At 34.9% G+C, this 22073-nt stretch overlaps 1 protein-coding gene across 1 annotated transcript in view; it reads right to left on the bottom strand.

Annotated features, from left to right (window-relative positions):
- LOC111047086 (hemicentin-2) overlaps positions 1–22073 on the bottom strand; it is a 182650-nt gene that overhangs the window by 11829 nt on the left and 148748 nt on the right. Inside the window, 2 exon segments of the mRNA XM_039425636.1 lie at positions 10934–11128; positions 12089–12391. Of these exon segments, the coding sequence (XP_039281570.1) occupies positions 10934–11128; positions 12089–12391 (498 nt within the window).

Here is a 22073-nt window from a genome sequence, read left to right on the forward strand (position 1 = left end):
TATTGATTAGGTACTCCAGTTTTCCATTTGACGAGGTACAGAGATGATGAAAGAACTATAATTAATTTCTAGCATGTTTTATATTTTTCCTACAGTTACGTTGAAAAGTGGCCATTGCTGCACTGATTACAGAACGCAAAGAATCACTTTTCCGCTCTAGTGCGGGAAAAATTTTTCTGCACTCCAGATTTGCAACATGGCAACGCAAAATACTTAGTAGGTTATATGGAGCAACAGTGCAGCAAAATCAAAATGAAGTTGGTAACAGTGACTGCTGTGGCTGCTATAGTGAGCAGAGGTGCAACCAAGCACAACGCGCTAATTATTACATTATATATTATAACCAAGGACAACGAGGACTTTAGGATTTTAGGATTAAGGTTTTTATCAATAATAAAATTACACAGAAAAACATTTGATGCATTTCAGGCAATTTTACCCATAATTACCAACTTTTCATATTCAATGGTAACTGTAGGAAAAACTTAATGTGAAATACGTGCGCAAAGTTCCTCTGCTGCACTCAAGAAACCATTCCGCCCTCGCCTACGGCTCGGGCGTAAACGTTTCTTTCGGTGCAGCAAACTGTCACTTTGCGCACTAGTTGCACAAATAACTATTTTGTTTTAGTGGAACGCTCAAAATACCACCACAGTGTGTTTTACTGTGAGTAAATAAGAATTGAACACAAAGGATTGAACTATTTGTGAAATGTCAGTTTATTGGCAGGATATGACAGTGAAGACCTTGTAGTTATGATTGTTTGAGCAGAACATATGTGGATGAAAGTAGAAAAGGAGAGGGGAAAGGATGATATGATTGTTTTTCCAATAGCTTGATTGTTTCCAGATAAAAACTTCTGCAGCATCGATGATGTGAACGTCTGCTTCGATGGAAGATGAGAAAAATAACAACAATTCACGAAAATACGTTTGTCGAACTGGTATTCTTCAAAGCAGCCAGGGAAGGATAATTGAATCATAAATGAGTAGCGAGTTAGCAGCTACGTTTTTCATGTCCCGTGAGAGCTAAGCGTCAGAGAACGATTGTAGTGACGAAATATTTATTCTATTTTCACGGTGGAGCTGATTCTGAATGTATATTTCGCCACCGAAAAGCGAGAAAAATGATTTTCATATGATGCAACACGTATGAGAGTGAGTTTGACTGAAATAACCGTCTTTTTTAATGTTCATTCCGCTGTTGAGCGGTCTGAATAAATTTGGGAGAATCAATTAAGCTGAGTCTTTTCAAGTCGAGAAATTCGTTAAATTTTTGGATGTATTTGAATAGAGCTATTAAATTGATATTAATCTTTGGTTTTGTTGAGATTGATATTAATTACTATAGTTCTATGAATAACTAGCCGTCAGGCTCGCTTCGCTCGCCATATCCGTCTGGACCCCCGACTGGATCGTCCGAGAATGAGATCAGCAGGCTAGCTTCGCTCGCCTGTAATTTTCATTTGGGCATTTTCATCATATGTTAGGACAATCCAGTCGGGGGTCCAGACTAAACGTCTGGCTAAACGGATATGGCGAGCGAAGCGAGCCTGACGGCTAGTAATATAATATTCCCAGGATTAAAGTAGCAGTGCCCAATAAATTTCTCCGCGATAAATGCATTTAAATCTTCAACTTGGTGCCAACCTACCAAAGTCAACTAAACTTAATGCCAACCTGACAAAATTATTAATTTACCAGTTAACAACTACTGTTTGAAGAGGTACTCTATCTAGATTATAGTTCTATAGTAACATATTATATGGAAATTTCAATTATAATAAATTAAGAGATTGGGAGAAGAAGAATATACATGCTGAAAGTTGAACTTTAAACCCTTAAAAATAACCCTTAGAGTTAGAATATTGTCAAAATATTTCTTAGTGCGCCTCTAAAGGGCCAACTGAACATACCTACCAAATTTGAACGTTTTTGGTCCGTTAGATTTTTAGTTCTGCGAGTGAATGAGTCAGTCAGTCAGTCAGTGAGTGAGTGAGTGCCATTTCTCTTTTATACGAGATATACTATCTCGTATATACGCTTATATACTATATCTCGTATATATAGATCATCTCGTATATACGCTTATATACTATATCTCGTATATATAGATCATCTGTTAAATAATTTTGAAAGCCAGAAGGCCTAGTTAATTGTGTTGTATAACTTAGCAAATGAGTACTTATAGGTTACAATCGTATTAAAGTTCGTATTGCTGTACAGTTCGTATTGAACAATACATTAAGGGCCGGGTTCCGAGCTCGGAGTTTAGCCAAGTTCTAGACTTTAAGAAGCTGGAGTCAGAAAATTGGCTTTCCGAAACGGTGCGTAATCGCAGTTTTTATGATAATCTTCATTTTCTTATTTCTATAATTGAAAACCTTTTTTCTTGACGAAATGAAACATTCTTGATAATAAAAAATAGCTGAAACTTTACACTATTTTCTCTTAATTTTATTTTGTGTTCAATTTTCTAGTTTTTCGAAATTTAATTTAAACGTGGACTGCGACTGCGGAAAGCCAATTTTCTGACTCCAGCTTCTTAAAGTCTAGAACTTAGCTGAATCCCGAGCTTGAAAACCGGCCCTAACAATACATCAGAAACTGATATGGTATTGCATTTTCTATGGCAAATTATCGGTTTAACTCAGTTTATTATATATAACTTTGTTGAAGTTCTGACACTGTGTTACTAGTAAATATTTGACACACATTATTCTAACACAGTGTCAGAACTTCAACAAAGTTATTATATAGTGTTTCGTCATGGAAAGCAACTTCAATTATTATATATGCCTCATATTGCATTCGGTTGACTTCAATTGTATTTGTATATTGGACTTTCAGCTGACGGCTTAAAAGCCAAGCTTGTGATTTTGTTTGATAATTTTATGCTTGCATTCAATTTTTGTCAATAAATCATTATTCTATTCTATTCTATTCTATATTGGACTTGGCTAATTCATCTCATTTACAGTATTTTGTTGGCTAGAATAAGAGTCATCTGATCATTCAACTCAATTCAAAATTGATACCCTTTTCAAGTCTACAAAGACACCCTGCGATAATTCCATTCATACAGATCGAAATGAACAGCCATGTAGCTGTTTACCTTGTTGTCAATATTCGCAGTAGCATAAGTCTTTGTGGTGATTCACAGCATTTAATTGGGATTTTCTAATAATGATAATTATTAATAATTTAATTTATATTGGTGGAAGCTAATTTCAATGTCAGCTGAGAGCTCAACTACGTCACACAACGTCGACCAATCACGGAGGAGAAAACTTCTAGTGCCTAGTACAAGTTCACGCCCACAACGCGTTCTCATTGGCTACCGATCTTGACGTCACATTGTGGGAGAGATCATTCTGACAAATGCCATGAGAGTGTTGTTGGTAGGAGTGTATCAATTTGTTACTAGTGTTGATGTGTTTTTCTCACTCTTATTGTATCAATCACGCATTGATTGCAAATTCTCCACTAAGTTATCAATGATTTCAATCTCTTCTACTTTTTCTCCTTACAAACAAGGATTAGGCTATAACCTGTTCCGACTCATATCTAGCAAATTATCCAAATAAACATTGAAAGATAATATTATTGCCACCGTTTGCGTGGTCTGCCAACATCTCTTTTGTCCACTGGTTGATAATCATATACTTTTAATGGTATTTCCTCAGCTGCCATTCTTTGAACATGCTCCCTCCATTGATGCCGATTCTCCGTAACTCTTCCATTCATGCTGCAGGTATTCATTTATTTCCTTATATCGTCATTCCTGGAATGATCTCTCCTGTCACACCCCTTGGTTCTTCGGAGAAATATCATCTCGGCTGCCTGCACACTACTTTCAAGTGGCTTCATTTTCACCCATGATTCACTACCGTAGAGGAGGACTGGAGCGGCCATTACATTATAAAGTTTCATAATTGTGTCTGTTATAGCTTTTTTACCCAAAGTCCTGCTGATATTTCCACATATCATTTGGAACTTTCCTATTTTCTTCTTAATATCTGATTCATCTTTGTAACTTATGTCACTTTATGATTTAAATTTAAAACGAAATTAATTATTCTTACTGCTTCAACTGAATTTCTTGTACAGTATCTTCAAATTTGAACCACTATTCTTCAACGATCAACGTTTATTCTCAGAAGATATTTCTGAAAGTATTTCCATACTTCTAAATTTGGAAAATATATCAATCTTCATAAGATGATTTCCGTGTTTTATCACATCTTTTGAATCTGATCAAATCAATACATAGATCAATTCTCAATTACTATGCTGAACGAAAATCTGCAAAATGTGTCGTATTTTGCAAGACGAAGTCCATAGTCAGCTAACGCATTCTTAAACAACATCCACATATTATCAGTCATAAACAACTTATGTACGAGCAGCTTATGTACTTACCAATACTTATGTATTATGTATTACATACTTATGTACGATCCACATTATCTATCAGTTGTAAACAACTCATAAATGAGGATTAAAGCTAAATTCACATTATCAGTCATAAACAAATAATTATGAACGAGGAATGGAGCTACATTCAAAGAGCCACATTCACATAATCAGTCATAAACCACTTATGAACGAGCAACTATTCACAAAATCAGTAATAAACAACTCATAAACGAGGATCAAAGCTACATTCACATAATCAGTCATAAACAACTTATGAACAAGCAACTATTCACATTATCATCTGTCTGCGCCATTTAACCAGCACCAACTCTGGACTTTCCCAAACGTATTATCACAGACGTGGCTTGTATCTGTGTTATTGTTATTGAACAACAAACGTGGCATGAGAAGTAATGCAGTACTGGAATTCGCATGTATTTTCACATACGCTAGTGCTATCAAATTAACGCTGAAGTATATTACAGTATCTTGTTTTGCTGGATCAATGTGAACTATAGGCTTTAATATGCTGGTGAATACCATCTCATGAGTTCGTGATGTTTTGCTTATGGTCACATCGAGTATCTTGATTATTATATAAGTGGCAACATAGGAAACAAGTCATAGAAAATATGATATCAATGATCATCTCTATCATTATGCTCAAGTTGAAATGATAATAGTCACTGTAAGCCACAACACACTCAAACATTTTTGGACGTACGATATTTTCCCGTAATTATGAATTCCACTAGATTAAACAAAAATCTGGTGTGGCGCACTCACACAACTTTCCTTGCCGTTATGAAAACTGATCACCTGACGCTAGTGTTCCCGCGCATCTCAAGTCTACTATTCAAAGATTTGAGCAAGCTGGTAACAGGGCAATAACGCTGGAGACACACATGAGGTCTGCTATCTCTTCATAGTGAATGATAGAATCAGCAATGATTTGCAATTGAATAATCACATTTTCTCGAATTTAAAGCTTATTTTCAATTTTAGGTGAAAATGTTACTGAACATTAATTGTAGAGATTTTCATGCTCAATCTATTCCACTAGATTTTTTTCGTTTCAATTGTATCTGAAGCCTGATAATTGGGAATCTATCTGCATTGATGGGGCGAAGCTCCTGAAATTTTTACAGATATGGGACTTGTGGCAGTTGATAGAGCTTATCGATGACTATTCTAGGTATGAATTTAATCAAAATCGTTGGAGCCGTTTCCGAGAAAATCACGAAAAACCCTGTTTTTGACAACATTTTCGCCATTTTAGCCGCCATCTTGAATTGCATTTGATCGAAATTGTTCGTGTCGGATCCTTATAGTGAAAGCATAAACCATAAAGGACCTTAAGTTCCAAATTTCAAGTCATTCCGTTAATTAGGAGATGAGATATCGTGTACACAGACGCACATACACTCACACACACACACACACACACACACATACAAACCAATACCCAAAAACCAGTTTTTTGGACTCAAGGGACCTTGAAACGTATAGAAATTTAGAAATTGGGGTACCTTAATTTTTTTCGGAAAGCAATACTTTCCTTACCTATGGTAATAGGGCAAGGAAAGTAAAACTTGACAAGAATAATCTGTTCAATCTGATAGATTTTTTAAGAACGGTAAAAAATCGTACATCCATAAATCGATGTGTGTGTAAATAGACCAATTTCAGGTTGCGCAACAGCCGGTTAAATTTTAACCGGGATTAATTTCACGAGAACCAATCACAGAGGGCGTTATTGAAAAGACGACAGCTTCTCTGATCTGTTGGAAATCCAATTAATAGTATTAAACTTGTGTTACTATAAGCACCGATTATTCTTATCTACGAACATACTCAGGAGCCTGAACCCTATTTTCATCATCAATTGTCAATTTTTCTCACTATATAAACTGGGCTCTGATCTTGTAATTAATAATAAGTTCTATTGGTGCTCAATAACACTTGTGTTATACTATTAATTAAATTTCTTACAATTGTCACCGCATGGATTCTGTTGTTACCTCAGTAGTTTTCTTATAATATCTCAATCAAGACATCATGAGAAAAGCAGCTGATAAAAATTCAATAACGAATTATTGTTCTCCTTCGATCCTTGCATCTAAATACCCAGCAACCCTATCACTCGATTGCTCTAAACAACAGTTATAACAGTTTAGATTTGAACACTGAAGTTAATAATAAACTCCACTAAAAGTTAATATGTCTCATCAAACCTGAAAAATGGAATCAAAATTTCCAATTATTCTCATCTACGAACATACTCAGGAGCCTAAACCCTATTTTTTATTTATTTATTTATTTATTTACATTGTGTACAAATACTTAACATGAGGAAAGGCACAACAGGCTCATGCCCAAAACTGTCCCATTTCCAATAATTTATACTATACTGTCCAAATCAAAATGTTGGTTATGTCACTTTCACTTTTCAAAATACAATTTACACTCTTCAATACTCAGATAAACGAGCAAATTTTGAATCTAATAGATACTATTAGAATCTGAAATTAAAAAATCTAGAACAGTAACTAAATAATTATTCAAAAAGTCTAAATTTTGAATGAAACTAGAAATTTTTGAGCTAAAAACTTCTCAATTTATAGAAAACTAGTCTTATTCGTTGTAATCATCAATTGTCAATTTTTCTCACTAGTTAAACTGGGCTCTAATCTTGTGATTAATAATAAGTTCTATAGAAGCTCAATTGTATAGACTAGCACCACTAAGAACGCACTTCATCAACGTACTCTGAAATCAGAATAACTAGAATTTTTCTACTAGGTCTCTATTTTCCCTACAATTTAGTAAGGGAGGCTAAAATTGGCTTTTTAGTCTCAAGACTATAGATAGCAATAGTCTGCCCTGGAGAATAATTCCGATAAATTAATTTAGCTAATATTGAATGAAAAAGACTAAAAAATTGTCAAAAAACCACTGATTTATTGATAATTAGAAAGACCGGTTTCGGTTATTACACAATTGTCAATCTCCATTGGGATTCACTCCATTTTTACTCACTTTTTTACTCACATCTTTATTCACTCCATTGACAATGGTGTAATAACCGAAACTGGTCTTTCTAATTATCAATAAATCGGTGGTTTTTTGACAATTTCTTAGTCTTTTTCATTCAATATTAGCTAAATTAATTTATCGGAATTATTCTCCAGGACATCTATCTATAGTCTTGAGACTAAAAAGCCAATTTTAGCCTCCCTTACTAAATTGTCTTTTTCATTCAATATGAATAATTACCACAATATCAACTTCTCAACTACACAAGAAGTAATTCAGCTAAAATGCTGTACTCCTAACCAGTAGCCTCATCTGCAAAATACTTTATGCTCCAATTATCGTCAGTTGGTCATCACATCAACCCTTGCTGCTTCAAAACCTCAATCTTACTTTCCCGACCCTAGCTGCCACAACCTTACTCTTGCTCCTCTGACCCTTATACATGGTTGTCGGTTACTTACTAATTGATCGACACACTGAATGGTCGTAAATTCTACTACTCGAACAGTGTTAGCCAAATTTCTGCACGCTTGTCGGTACCGCCGGTGGTTTTGAGATTCACTTTGAACTGTCAGCACCTCTTGTGTTATGACATCTATGGTTCCCATTCAACCAATACTGACAGACTGCAGTGAGTCTCATTGTAGCAAAATTTACATCAGGCTGTCAGTATCCTTGATAAGTTTTATCAATGGAAAACATTGAAACTATACTGACTATTTAGAGTGAGTCTACAAGGTTGCTAGGCTTGGACTTCTGCCCACAACCGCGCGCTGCGCACAAGAAACATTGTCCGTCATTAACCTCGGAGTCCAGGGTTCCAGCATCCAGTGTAAGAATCTGCTACAACCAATCAGATAATTGCCTCACCCATGCCAAATTGCTGCGGGGTCCACCTCTCAGTCTAGAATCGAATTCAAGCTGCTGCCTGGAAATTGGTCCGCCAACTAAGGGTTGACTTTCAAATTGGGTAACTGAGTTCCAATCAAGCGGAGAATATGCGTTGTCGTGGGTCCTAGTTGAAAAATGAGTAGGTGCTATCTCTTGGATAATTGGATGGCATAATATCGTGCAAGATGGAATGATGAAGATATTGAAAGTACTAATCTATAGAAATAGTGTGGTTGATTTTGGTAAGAGAGTAATCCTACTATAGTAAGAGAGCTTCTGAAAATAACGTAACTTGAATATAGTGAGAAAAGGTAATCCGCCTACACTCACAATTGAACTGAAAATATGATGGGAAATATGAACTGAAAGATGGAATGAAGAAGATATTGTAAAAGAACTAATCTATGGAAATAGTGAGTTCCATTTTAGTAAGAGAGTTATCCTACTATAGTAAGAGAGCTTCTGAAAATAAAGTAACTTGAATATAATAAGAGAAGGTAATCCGCCTACACCCACCATTGAACTGAAAATAGATAGAAAATAATAGAATAGAAAAGAACTTACTTCATCCAACAGATAATTTGAAATAGTACTCAAACCAATAATAATTGAATACTCCAATCTTAATCCAACAGTAAAGAAATAAACAATATAAGACTTGGTATTTCACCATCTAACGAAGTTGAGCCGTACTTGTTAATAATTATTATGATAATAAGCAACTCTGGAGGCGAAAAATGATATAATAATCTATAATATAATGTAGAAAGAATTGGCTTATACACGTACGCGATATGAAATTCACGAATGACGCATCATTACATCTGAACTGCTAGAGTGATTTGACTTGAAATTTTGAATATTGATTCTTGATTTACCGAGGATGATTATAAGTCTATTTTGAATTCTTTAAGATTTCAGAAGGTCAAGTTTTCAGTTTGTCAAGTTCTTAATTAGACCATTGCGGAGCACGGGTTTCCTGCTAGTAGATAATAATATAAGACTTAATAGGACTTGATAATTTCAGTGGAATTCTAGTAAATTTTGTGTCAAATTCCAAATTTTTGTACTAGTTAGAGCTAAAACAAGTCTGGAGCTTCAGATAGCTATGTTGTAGAGAGGTGAATGATAACAATATTGTCTTTGTCCCTGTGCTCAAGCTGCTTTAAGTAATTTGAAGATAATAGCATAGAATTGAGAATCGAGACATAGGGAGCTTCAATAATCCTATACTATTAAACGAGCAATTTCTGTTTACATGTTTAGATGGTAATATGTTTGTATTTCACCGGATCTCGATAATAGACTATACTATTAATATACTATTAATAGTATATTATACTATTAATATACTGTTGAACGAGCAATTTCTTTTTACATGTTTAGATGTTAATATGTTTGTATTTCACCATATCTCGATAACGGCTCTAACGATTCTCACTAAATTCAGAGCATAGTAGGTTTATAAAAATTCGTTTGCACTAGGCTCATCTTTGGGAAAACACGCAGAAGGACTTTGAAAGGATAATTATTATTCATCCTTGGAAAAACAGCTGATAATAATTATTATTTCGTCGTCTGATGATCATGTGTGTGGGACTCTGTCAAAATTATGACTCAGCTGTTGAACTTTTGTAATCCGGTACTTAGTGCCGGTTGCAAAAAAGCCGGGTTATTTTCAATCTTGATCAATTACAGTAGATCTATCTTTTTGAAATGGTCTTCTCTGATAAGGTTCACGTGAGATTGATCAGGGTTAGATCAATTTAACCGGCTTTTGTGCAATTGGGCCTTCGTGAGGGAAATTTTTGCATTCCTTTGGGAATTGATCTCAATTTACTGTGATTAGATAGAATATTTCTGTATGAGCTATGAATGTTATTATAATTTGTTCTATCGTGATAAATTTATTATGTTTCCGCCACACTGCACAGAAAGCAGCTGTTTTCCAGTCTCTACGTAGATCTGAAAGACATTGTTTGCAGACGATTCTCGTCTGACGTCAGAACAGGTTACTTTCCGGCCTAGGCCGGAAAGAGTACCCTTTCCAGCCGCTAACATGGAACTAAGAAAGGTGATCAAAAAACAGCTGATCAAAAAACTTTTCATTATTTGTGTTCATTATTCAATAATTAGAACATTCAAAACAATATCATCTTATTGTCATTTGAAAGAATAAAAAAGTATAAACTCAACCTCCCACATAATTGAACATCATCTTTGAGGTTATTTAGACAAATCAGTATAAAAAATGAAAATACTTGGACAATTTCCTGATATTCAGATTACCTCAGATTTGCTAGAGCTATCACCTTCCACTTCTGCTTTCGGAGGCGCTTAGTAAACAACTATTCTCATATGTATATTGTTTATTTTTGTGTGTGGCGAAAAATAGCGTTCGCTCCACGAGCAAAAATGTTTTTCCGGCTCTCAATCTTTTCTCTCAATCTTTTGAAAACCGATTTCGAGGCGGAAAAATCTCATTTTCTGCTCTAGGTGCGAAATATACTATTTTGAACTCCAGAGCGAAGATCGGTCCCCGATATTGAACTTTAATAAAAGGAAGCGGTGATAAAACCCACACTCACCATTGCACTGAGGTATGATGTCGGGATTCTTCTCGAGCGAGTCCAGTGAGGGCGTGGATCGCTTGCTCGCCGGTGCTGCACTCTCGCGGCTTTTGAGGTAGATGGCCAAAGCCACAGCCACCACGATAAGGACCAGTGCTCCCACAATGCCCAACACTGCCCCGATCAGAGGCATGAACTGCACAGTCACCGCCGCTGGAACAGAATATTGTGCATTAAAAATTCTATGTTTGTGAATATTTGCACTGAAAATTAACCTGCAATGCCCAGAACTGCTTCTTCGATCTGAGAACAGAACATTATGCAAAATGTAAACTCAACAATTCTATTTGTAAAATAAATAACAACATAGTATCCTTTGAGGAGGGTAAGGAATTAAGTTGCCCTGAATATACATTTCAACATTTGATGTTTGTAGGTATTTGCACTAAAAATTGGACAAGTGAAAGAAACATAACTATTTTTTGTACTAGTACTATAGATAAAAGGTAGCATAAGAAGATATCCCATAGTATAGGTTCTATTTTTCAGGGCAATTTTCTGTTATTTCAAGCTGATTACTATCTACTGTTTTGACCAGGTGAAGATAAATAAGAGAGATTACCAGCATCACATGAATAATGAAAAGTGAATAGTGAATGAATAATGAATAGCCTCATGAATAATAACTACTATATTGGGGTCCACGTTATAATGACAGTAGAGGAAAATAGGGGAACATCGTTGCCGATCCTTTGCTTTCTATAGACGGTAGCAGATACAGGTTTATCGTTGTAATATTAACTGTTCATTCTTGTTTAAAATACCTAATCAATTTTATATTTTATTAACCAAGAAATTATATTTGTCAATAACTTCCAAATATATTTCTATAGTCAAGATGTAATATTTTGTTAATTATTAATTCTACATTGTTAAAAGACAATCTGACAACAGAGCATAGTGAGAAACAGCATTATCAGCTTTGTTGAATGATAGACAAGGATAGCAATACCATTGCTTATCAAACACTACAATTATAACTTGGACCTCACTACTTACAGGACTATCGGCTTGATTCAACACTGGAATTTGGAACATAGAAGTATGATACCATAGGATATCTCCTCATTCTATCTTTTCTGTATGGTACATTGAAATATGGTAACAACTCACCAGTTCTGCGCTCAGCATGGTTAGAGTTAAGGAGCTGCAGGGTGACATAGGGACTGCGGCCCTTGTGGTTGAAGGCGTAGACTCGCAGCTGCAGACGGCGCGAGTCGGCGGCAGGCAGCGGCTGCAGAGTGAAGTGCGGCAGCGCATGCGCACTGCTGACATTGCGCAAGAGCTGTGCGCCGTCATACAGCTCCAGCTGGAAGGCCTGACCCAGGCCTCCGTCAAAGCCGGCCGAACACCCAACCACAACCAAGTCCTCCGTCTGATTTAGGACTGTGCAGTTGCTCACTGCTTCCGGTCTACCTGTATACACAAACACATCATCATTATCAAGTCGGGTTCACACTGGTCTGTCCGTACACACAAACACACCATTATTATCAAGACGGGTTCACACTGGGCTATTGTGTAGCTCATTCCAAGCTGGATTCTCAACAGTGATAGTAGCCTAATCTGTGAAAATATAAGAATTCTTATACGGTCCTACAGGATTATTCATACTTGTTTGGCCATGCTGATTTGAATTTGTCCAAATATAACTAATTGGAGTATTATAGCTTTACTGTTTACTGTCACTGGAATTTAATTCATGGGTCTTGATTGGACTGTTCATACTGAGCACGGCCGAGTGTGTATGAATAGTCTAATTGAAACTTATAGGAATAATATTCTAACTGTACTGGTCACTTCCACTGTTACTGTTATTTGGGAATTCAGCTATGAACTTCCAGCAGTGATTGAACGGTGATTGATGAATGGTATCCTATACTATTACACGAGCAATTCCCGTTTATAAATAAATAAATAAATATTTTATTGGTCATAAATATTACAATAATACATGGACCATTGTCAGACAACATAAAACAATGAAAGGTTCACAACAAAACTTAAAGCTATTAGTAAAAAATATACTAAATGTTAGGATGTAGGCTACAGCATTGTAACACTTAACTCCAGTCAACCTCAAAATATTCACCTATAGTGTACAAGCACTTAGCAAGTAATAATTCTTTTAAAACCCGCTTAAATTTATTGAGTGGCATATGTTTGTATTTCACCGGATCTCGAAAACGGCTCTAACGATTCTCACGAAATTCAGAACATAGTAGGCTTATAATATAAAAATTCGATTGCACTAGGTATCATCCCTGGGAAAACTCGCTGAAGTACATTAAAAGGATAGTTATTATTCATCATTGGAAAAACAGCTGATAATAATTATTTCGTCGTATGTTGATGATGGAGGTGAGTGAGCGAGTTCATGTGTGTGGGACTGTGTCAAAATTATGACTTAGCTGTTAAACTTTTGTAATCATTCAATCAGGTACTCAGTGCCGGTTGCAAAAAAGCCGGGTTACTCTTAATCCTGATTAATTCCAGTAGAACCATCTTTCTGTAATGGTCTTCTCTGATTTGGTTCACGTGAAATTGATCAGGATTAAAATTTTACCGGCTTTTGTGCAAATGAGTTTTGTGAGGGGAATTTTTGCATTACTCTAGAAATTAATATCAATTTACTGTTTACAATCAATTTCTGTATGAATGTTATTATAATTTCTTCTTTCGTAATAATTTTTTCATGCTTTTGTACTCCAGAGCGAAGCTCGGTCCCCGATATTTAATATAATCTAGCATTATCTTTTCAGCTGTGAATAACAAATAGTGAGTAGGTTTTTGATTTTTTTTTTAAATTTTTTAAATGAGTGCAATATTTCTAAAGTTTTTAATTCATTGTGACATCTATTATTCTGTAATTCATTTAGAGTATAAAATACTATATAGTACTATATCGTACTACATAGTACGATCATTTATGCTGATAGTGAATGTTCTTGTGATTTTTCTGGCTTCAAATTTATCAAGTTTTTTAATATTTATTTATTTAATTTTCAATTTATTAATGCATTTTCAAGTGTAATAATAATTTGTTTCATCTTTCTGATCAACCGAGATACACATTTTTTAGTATAATGTATATTTGGACTGTAAATTTTTGTGATCTTTATAAAAGTGTTTTCATAACCTCATTTGAACTATTTTTATCAAAATTAGGGAGAGGAACAGTTTTGGGTTTATCCTGTTGATTCTCTCCCAATCATTAATTTTATGTTGTGATTAAGGAATGTAATAAATGTAAATGTAAAATCAACCTTCAAAATTCAAAATTTTAAATCATCATTCTTGGACCGAAAATCAAGTGACGAAGCAGTGTGTGATCACATAACCTTATCTTTTGGACAACATTAACATTTTATCAAAATTTTTGGAGAGAAATAGTACAGGCTCAGCCTAGTTTTTCCTCCAATGTCATAATTGTATTATGATCATAGTATTTTATACAATAAATGAATAAATAAATAAAAAACAAATGGTAGATGATAACAGTTGAGACACATTTGAAACTGTTAGTATTGAAAAAAATTGAAGTATTGATACTATTTTGGAGGGAATGCTGAAGATTTAGAGTGAGATTTATTGTGTTATTGAAAATGTCAGCATTATTCGAATTGCGAGCATCGATGATAGCCATGAACAATTATGACAGTTGACAGTGGATTATTGCATACAGTGTTATCGTAATCGAGAGACAAGTGAAGATCCATATTTTAGTGCAGTTTAAACCAGTTTTTTAAATAAAATGTGATAAAAACGACATCTGAACAATAATGATTATCATTTCTCTCATGTACAAAATAAGTTAACAGAACGGGATCAAGAGTAAGAAGCTATAATACCTATTATTCATCAAAATCAGACTGCTAAGTCGTATGTGAAGTATTGAAAAAGTGGAAAAGTTGTTGAGTATCGTGTCTTCAAGTGATATACAGTTGAGTGGATATGACCTGATATCAATGTAGGCCATGCTAATTGGATGTCAGGTTCATCCAGTTATAACAATGATTAGATTATTCAAATTGATCCGATTCCTGAGTCCAATCTATCGTGACCAATGTGTGAATCCCCCCATGGGTGGATCAACCATCATTGAAGGGACATTAAATTTAGATCATCTTTGATGTGAGAGAAGTAGAGAATTTCAACGATATTTGGAGATTTCCAGGTCTTGAAGTTTGTTATTTTTCTCTCACAATCTGTGCTTTCTGGTGTGAGTGCAATTAGATAAATAAATGAATGATATGTATAAGAATAAGCAATTTTTATTAGCCATCAAGCATTACGGTGCGTACAGATTCACGCGCCGCGAACATGAACAATTCACTTTCAATCAGCTGATGCCAAGCTTTTTATATCTGTATCTCACCGTTTCTGTAAAAATACAGATATAATCAGCTGATTGAAAGTGGATTGCTCATGTTCGCAGCGCGTATATCTTTACGCACCTTTATACAAACATGCGATAGGCTTCATCAATAATATAAGAAAATACATGACAGTACCAAGTATTATAGCTATAATGAGATCCACATTATCAAGTCCGCCCGAAACAGTTTTAAATTGACATTTGTTTAGTATTCTTGTCTTCCATTGTACCAAAACAGATAGCTCTACCCTTTTCTACCTCTGCACTGTTGCCTGATCGATTTTTTATTGTGCTTTCACCTCTTCTTCTTGCGTTCCAACACCTGACCAATCGCAATTCATCACTGTTGAGCCTCTAAGCTCCGCCTATTCGAACCTGATTGGTGGACACTGATTTCCAATGACTATTTCTCAAATCGGCCACTAGATGGCAGCAAATACTTGGTCAACTTCTCATTCATTATTTCTTGGTTTTCCACATTCTTTTTCTCAATTTTCTTCTTTGAGTTATACAAGTATAAAGCTGTGTTTTGGAACGTGTTTGAAAATGTATGACTAACTACCAGAATATTCCATCTCAATCACCAAAATTCATCATTGAATCATGAGAGAATATAATATGTTCTTGACCAATAAAAAATATTTTCGTTCATTATTATTTTATGGAAATCAACCTATACATCATATTTCGTCAGATATACTGGAATAACTTTGAGCACAGCTATCCTATTATATTAAGCGAGCAATTTCTGTATATCTGTTTATATTTTTCATATATGGTTATCTGGTTATTTTTATATCTGGTTATTTATGTTCAACGGATCTCGAAAACAGCGCCAACGATTTTCACGAAATTAGGAATATAGTAGGTTTATGATATAAAAATTCGATTGCACCAGGTCTCATCCATGGGAAAACTCGCTGAAGGACATGAAAAGGATAATTCATCCTTGGGAAAACAGATGAAAATTCCGTCGTCTCTCAATAACAGAAGATGCGTGTGCCTGTGTGGGAGAGAGACAGAATTATTCCCAGCTGTGTAGTCGTTATCAATCAACGGGAAATGTTTTCGAGCTAGACACTTTAATCGATTTGATCAACATAATCTGATTTGTTGACATGACATGATAATAATCCTAAACTAGAGTATATCATAATCTTCAAAGTTGATCATTATTTAACAATTTCGAGTGATTAGTGAGTGTTATTTTGTTATTCAATTTGGTTTCTAAATAATCTAAGTTAGAACTTTTTTGTTTTGGAATGTTTGAACAGAAAATTGAACCTGAATTCAAGTATATGGAACATAACCTACTTTCTGGACTATTTATAGTGTTGAAATGAAAATTCGGGAAGAAACAGTTTTGGGCTGTGCCTGTTAGTCCTTCGCCAATCATTTTAAAGAATTGTGTTCGGTTTCTCAAAAGTCGATGAATAAATAATAACGAGCGAAGCTCGGTGCCCCGATTTTCTAATAATTATGAAAGACGTTTGGATATGGACAATCGGCAAATTAGTGTCCTATCATCACCACCGATTTGAATCTTATCAAACAAAAAGATAATAATTCTCACTTTCTTGTACAGGGCTTCTTGTATTTCAAATAAAATGTGAAAATCACAATTTTACTCGAAAATCTCATAATTTACATTTGAAGATAGCACAAGTAGATGAGTGAATGAGTGAATAGTATACGAGTTAAGAGGTTAAAGATTAAATGACTAGTATAGCCCAAGGTACCTAAAATACATTATACAATTACCAATGTATACTATAGTGAGGTCCACGTTATAATGGCAGTGAAGAAAGAAAGGAGAAAAACGTTGCCAAGTATCTCCATTTTGCCACTGACTGTACACAGTTGTTACTCGATTCTTCCCATTAAATTTAATCTAATAATAATTATCATTTCATTGATAAAATAATTAATTTAATGACAAATTAATCAAGAAAAATATTTTTTCGTAATTTGATTCAAAAATTTGCTTTCATAGGCTACCTGAGATCAGATTTTTATTTTGATGCAAACCTGAAATGGCGGCTAATTTAAAAAGCTGTGATACAACAATCTGAATTTCAAAACAACAGAAATTAAGTTATTTGGTAGATATTCTATTCCAGTTAAGAATAATAGAAAAATAGAAATCCTATTTAAAAATAAGTAATTTCTATGGATTAATTATGAAATAACTTTTGAATATTATTTATACCGGTACGAGTAGTTCTAACCTATACGGGTAGGCTAACTGAAGCATGGATGAAGTCCAGGATGGTTGGTTATCAACTTTTAAAATGTCATTTCAGGTATTTTAATTTGTGTTTCTCATACGGTAATGCTCAAAAATTATTCCATTGTTTCAAAAATACATTTTAAATCAATTATACGTATTGTGTACTCAAGTATTTTGATAGAATGAAGGAAAAAAATGGTGGCTGAGAATTGTTTGGTCAGTTTTGTACAGTCACTGTCAAAAATGAATTTAAAATATTCTGGCAAATAGACAACATTGTAAAGAGAGAGAGAGATAGTGCTATCTGTTTTGTTGTATGATAGAAAAGGATAGCAACAGTATTGTCAATCGTACACTGCCATTATAATGTGGACCTCACTATAGGTACATTGTTATAGCCTTATCATGAAAGACAGTACTTGACCATTAGTAATGACCTATCCTCTCCAGGAAGCTTTAATATCACTACAATCTGAATTATACCGTCTATTGTAGGCTAAAAAGGTTCTCTGATAATTTGATTCATTTTTCATATGAAATCTACTAAAATCAGCAGACTATTGGAATCGAAGAAATTTCATTCTTAATTCACATTTCATTGCATTAGAATCAATTCAATTAACCAAAATCAGAAAGGAATATTGAAAAGAAACCATATCCAAGTCTTCATCTGCATTTAATTTAGGCTACTACTAGAATTCATTCATCCAGTATGCGGCAAAATTCTCTCCCACTATTATCATCATCTTCTCTGCAAACAATTTTCAAGCCTAAGTGCCTCTTCCTAATTGTATATTGTTCCCAGCCTCAAGCAGAAAATGACTCATTCAATGTCCATAAACTCATTCCAGAGCCACAACGTCATTGTCTCCACAGCCTAATGGTCCACGACATTAGAGAGAGACGACAATATCACCAGAATCGACGCTGAACGAGGACAAAAATATCACCAGAATCGACGCTAAACGAGGACAAAAATTCACTTCAGACAGAGACAACAATCTTATCAGTGAAGAAAGACAACAATATCATCAGTGAAGACGCTAGAAAGAGAGGGAAATTGTACCAAACTCGACGGTAAAAAAAGACAAAAATTTCACAAAAATAGACTTTTGACAGAGAAAACAATCTTATCAGTGAAGAAGCTAGAAAGAGGAAGCAATGATATGGCTCTAGACAGAGACAAAAATCTCACTTAAATTGCTGCTGAAGAGAGACAGCAATCTCACCAGAAAGACTGGACAGAGACAACATCCTCACCAAAATTGACAGAGAGAGAAAATCTCACTAAATTTGACATTAAACAGAAATAACAACATCACCAGAAACGACTTTAGACAGAGACAAGAATCTCACCAAAGTCGACTCTAGACAGAGATATAAATCTCACTTAAATTGCTGCTGAACAGAGACAACAATCTCACCAGAAAGACTAGACAGAAACAATATCCTCACCAAAATTGACAGAGAGAAAAATCTCATTTTATTAAACGTTAGACAGAGATAACACCATCACCAAAAACGACTCTGGACAGAGACACAAAAATCTCACCAATGTAGACTCTAGACAGACATAAAAATCTCACCAAATGTGATGTTAAACAGAGATTAAAATATCACCAGAAACGACTCCAGACAAGGACAAAAATCTCACCAAATTTGACGTTGAACAGAGATAATATCATCAGAAAAAACTCTAGACAGAGACAAAAATCTCAAATAGAACTTGATGCTAAACAGAGAGAAAAATCTCACTAAAATTGACTCTAGACAAAGAGAAGAATTCACAAAAATTGACTACACAAAATGAAAAATTGACTCTAGACAGAGACAACAATCTTATCAGTGAAGAAACTAGACAAAGACAAAAATCTCATCAAATTTGACTCTAAACAGAGAGAAAAATTTACTATAGACAAAGACAACAATTTTATTAGTGGAGATGCTAGATTGAAACAAAAATCTCACCAAATTTGACTCTAAACAGAGAGAAAAATCTCACAAAAATTGACTTGAGACAGAGACATCAATCTTATCAGTGAAGTCACAAGACAGAGACAAGAATCTCACCAAAATCGATGCTAAACAGAGAGAAAAATCGCAAAATATTGACGTTAGACAGAGAAGACAATCTCATGAGAATTGACGCTAAACAAAGACAAAAATCCCACGAAAATTGACGCTAAACAGAGACGACTATCTCATCAGTGAGGACGCTATACAGAGATGATGTCATCATAATAGAATATTCTATATTGAAATTCGCTCCAGCACTGGTTGGAAGGGCCTCATTTGATACTGAAATTTCAAACTGCATCCCACTGTAGACAGCGACAACCTCATCACAATAAATATATGCAAATGGGTCGACAGTTCTGGCGAGGAGCGAATAAGTTGTCGGGTTGCTGACGAAATATCAGCTCAAGTGGCGAAGATGAGAAGTAAATGAGAAGTAGGCGATGAGAAGTAGCGGAGGAGAAGTCGTCCATCATTGCAGTTCATGCCGGCGTTAGATTGAAGTGAGTGAGTGAGTGAGTGCGTATATAAATGAGTGAGTGAGTGAGTGAGATGTTTATTGTTTGTGCGTGAGGAGCGGTAGTTTGTGAGAGGGTATCAACTGAGGAGAAAGAGAGAGGAAACTGAGGAGATGATATCAATCACGCAACTTCTCAACGTTTTTATTCGACTTACCAGTGCTTTGTCATTCTCCACCGTTCATTCCTTACGGGCGACAGTATTTCATCTGACAAAAAACATTGGAAAATGACTCTGAATATCCATCATGGCACTGATGAATTCATCATCGTTTTTGAACTGGAGTCCAATCTGAATAACTGTAGACACTCGTCTTGAATAGTGCTTATAACCCTGTTTTATTATATGATGTTTGACACAAACTGAATATTTCATTGTCTCGAGTAGCCTACAGTCTCATATATTATGTGACAACATAACAATATTCAGTTTCGTTTTGAGTAATGTCGTTGCTCTTAACATAGGCTAAAGCTGCGTTTACACGAGATTTATCAACAAAATATTTATTTTTCCGTACTTATAGATTCTATTCGATTGAATGGAACTTGACAAACAAATAAGTTTATCATGTGTATGATAAGTTATGCTCAATCTTACTTTGTTGGAGAAAGATAAAACGAATGTCTCTACTCTCCCAACATTGATGAATTAAATTCATAAACATATCCTCTCAAAGAACTGAGCTGGTCTTCACGATATTCCCAATTCTATACCGGCGAAAACAGCTGCTATTCCAATTGGAGGAATCCAGCCAATCAGGTAGCAGCATTACCAACCTTTCGCTCCGCCCACAAATTGCGCCTTATTATTGATCGAGTCAAAAATTAGGCCGACCTATTGATGTGACCTCCATTTTTTCAGTTTCTTTTCAAGGCCTGTTGCAATAATTCGCTCGTAATGGAATCTAACTCTAAATCTAAAAATCTGGGATCAAATATAAATCTAGATCTAAATCAAATATGAATCTAGAATCTAGAAATCTAAATCGAAATGGTAACTGTAATCTAAATCGAATTACAACAATAAGACACACTATATTAGAGATGCTTGAAATGTAAACAGCGATCATCCAATATTACCTGAATATTGTATTTAGTTTCTCTTCGGTAGGCCGTTATATTCAGTTCATTGCATTGTGATAATTAAATCAATAAGGATATTCATGGAATTATCTGGGAACCCTCTTATACATCTCAAATTGATGAAATATACATAGTGCCGGTTGGCACGAAAGCCTGCAGAATTTCAATCGTTATTAATTCCACGAGAGACAATCAGAGAAGGCTTCTTTTCGAAAAAGCCTTCTCCGATTGGTCCTCGTGAAATTAATCACGATTAAAATTTAACAGGCTCTCGTGCAACCGGCACATAATAACCCAGTTTCTCAGTAAATAACTCTGTTCTCTGCTTATGATATTTAATAGTATCACTGGTTTAATTTTTTTCAAATTACAGAATATTATAGCTTCTAATAGCTAAACAGCTTGAATGTTAATTGAGGAATTGAAGAACATGGGTCGATATCTGGCTTGTTCTATTGAGATGAATGCGTGTGGAATGAATTAATTCCTAGCTGGCAATATGATGTACATCTCTTCTCAGGCATCATCCTCACTTCTTCAAATTTTCAATTACTTTTTCAAGCACTGCAAAGTTTAAAACAAATTCATTCTCCACGTGTCTTCTCACTTTCAGAATTGCATTTCTCCATTAGTAAGAGAAGTGCTATGATGCAATATATAGGTAGTCTGAACTTAATTATATATACTATCATGGCTGACATCTCTATTTTAGATTCATGAATATGGAGCTCTCAATTTATTTTCCATTAGAGTCTGATGAAAAAGCGTAATTCGTCAGGAATGATGCAGTTTTCCTCGTTCTTCCAATCAACAGAGATCAATTTAGCTTTCTACATTCATATTTCTCTCTCTCTCTCTCTCTTTCTCACTCCT

Source organism: Nilaparvata lugens, chromosome 4 (assembly GCF_014356525.2).
Source record: "Nilaparvata lugens isolate BPH chromosome 4, ASM1435652v1, whole genome shotgun sequence".
Classification (NCBI taxonomy): Eukaryota; Metazoa; Arthropoda; class Insecta; order Hemiptera; family Delphacidae; genus Nilaparvata; species Nilaparvata lugens.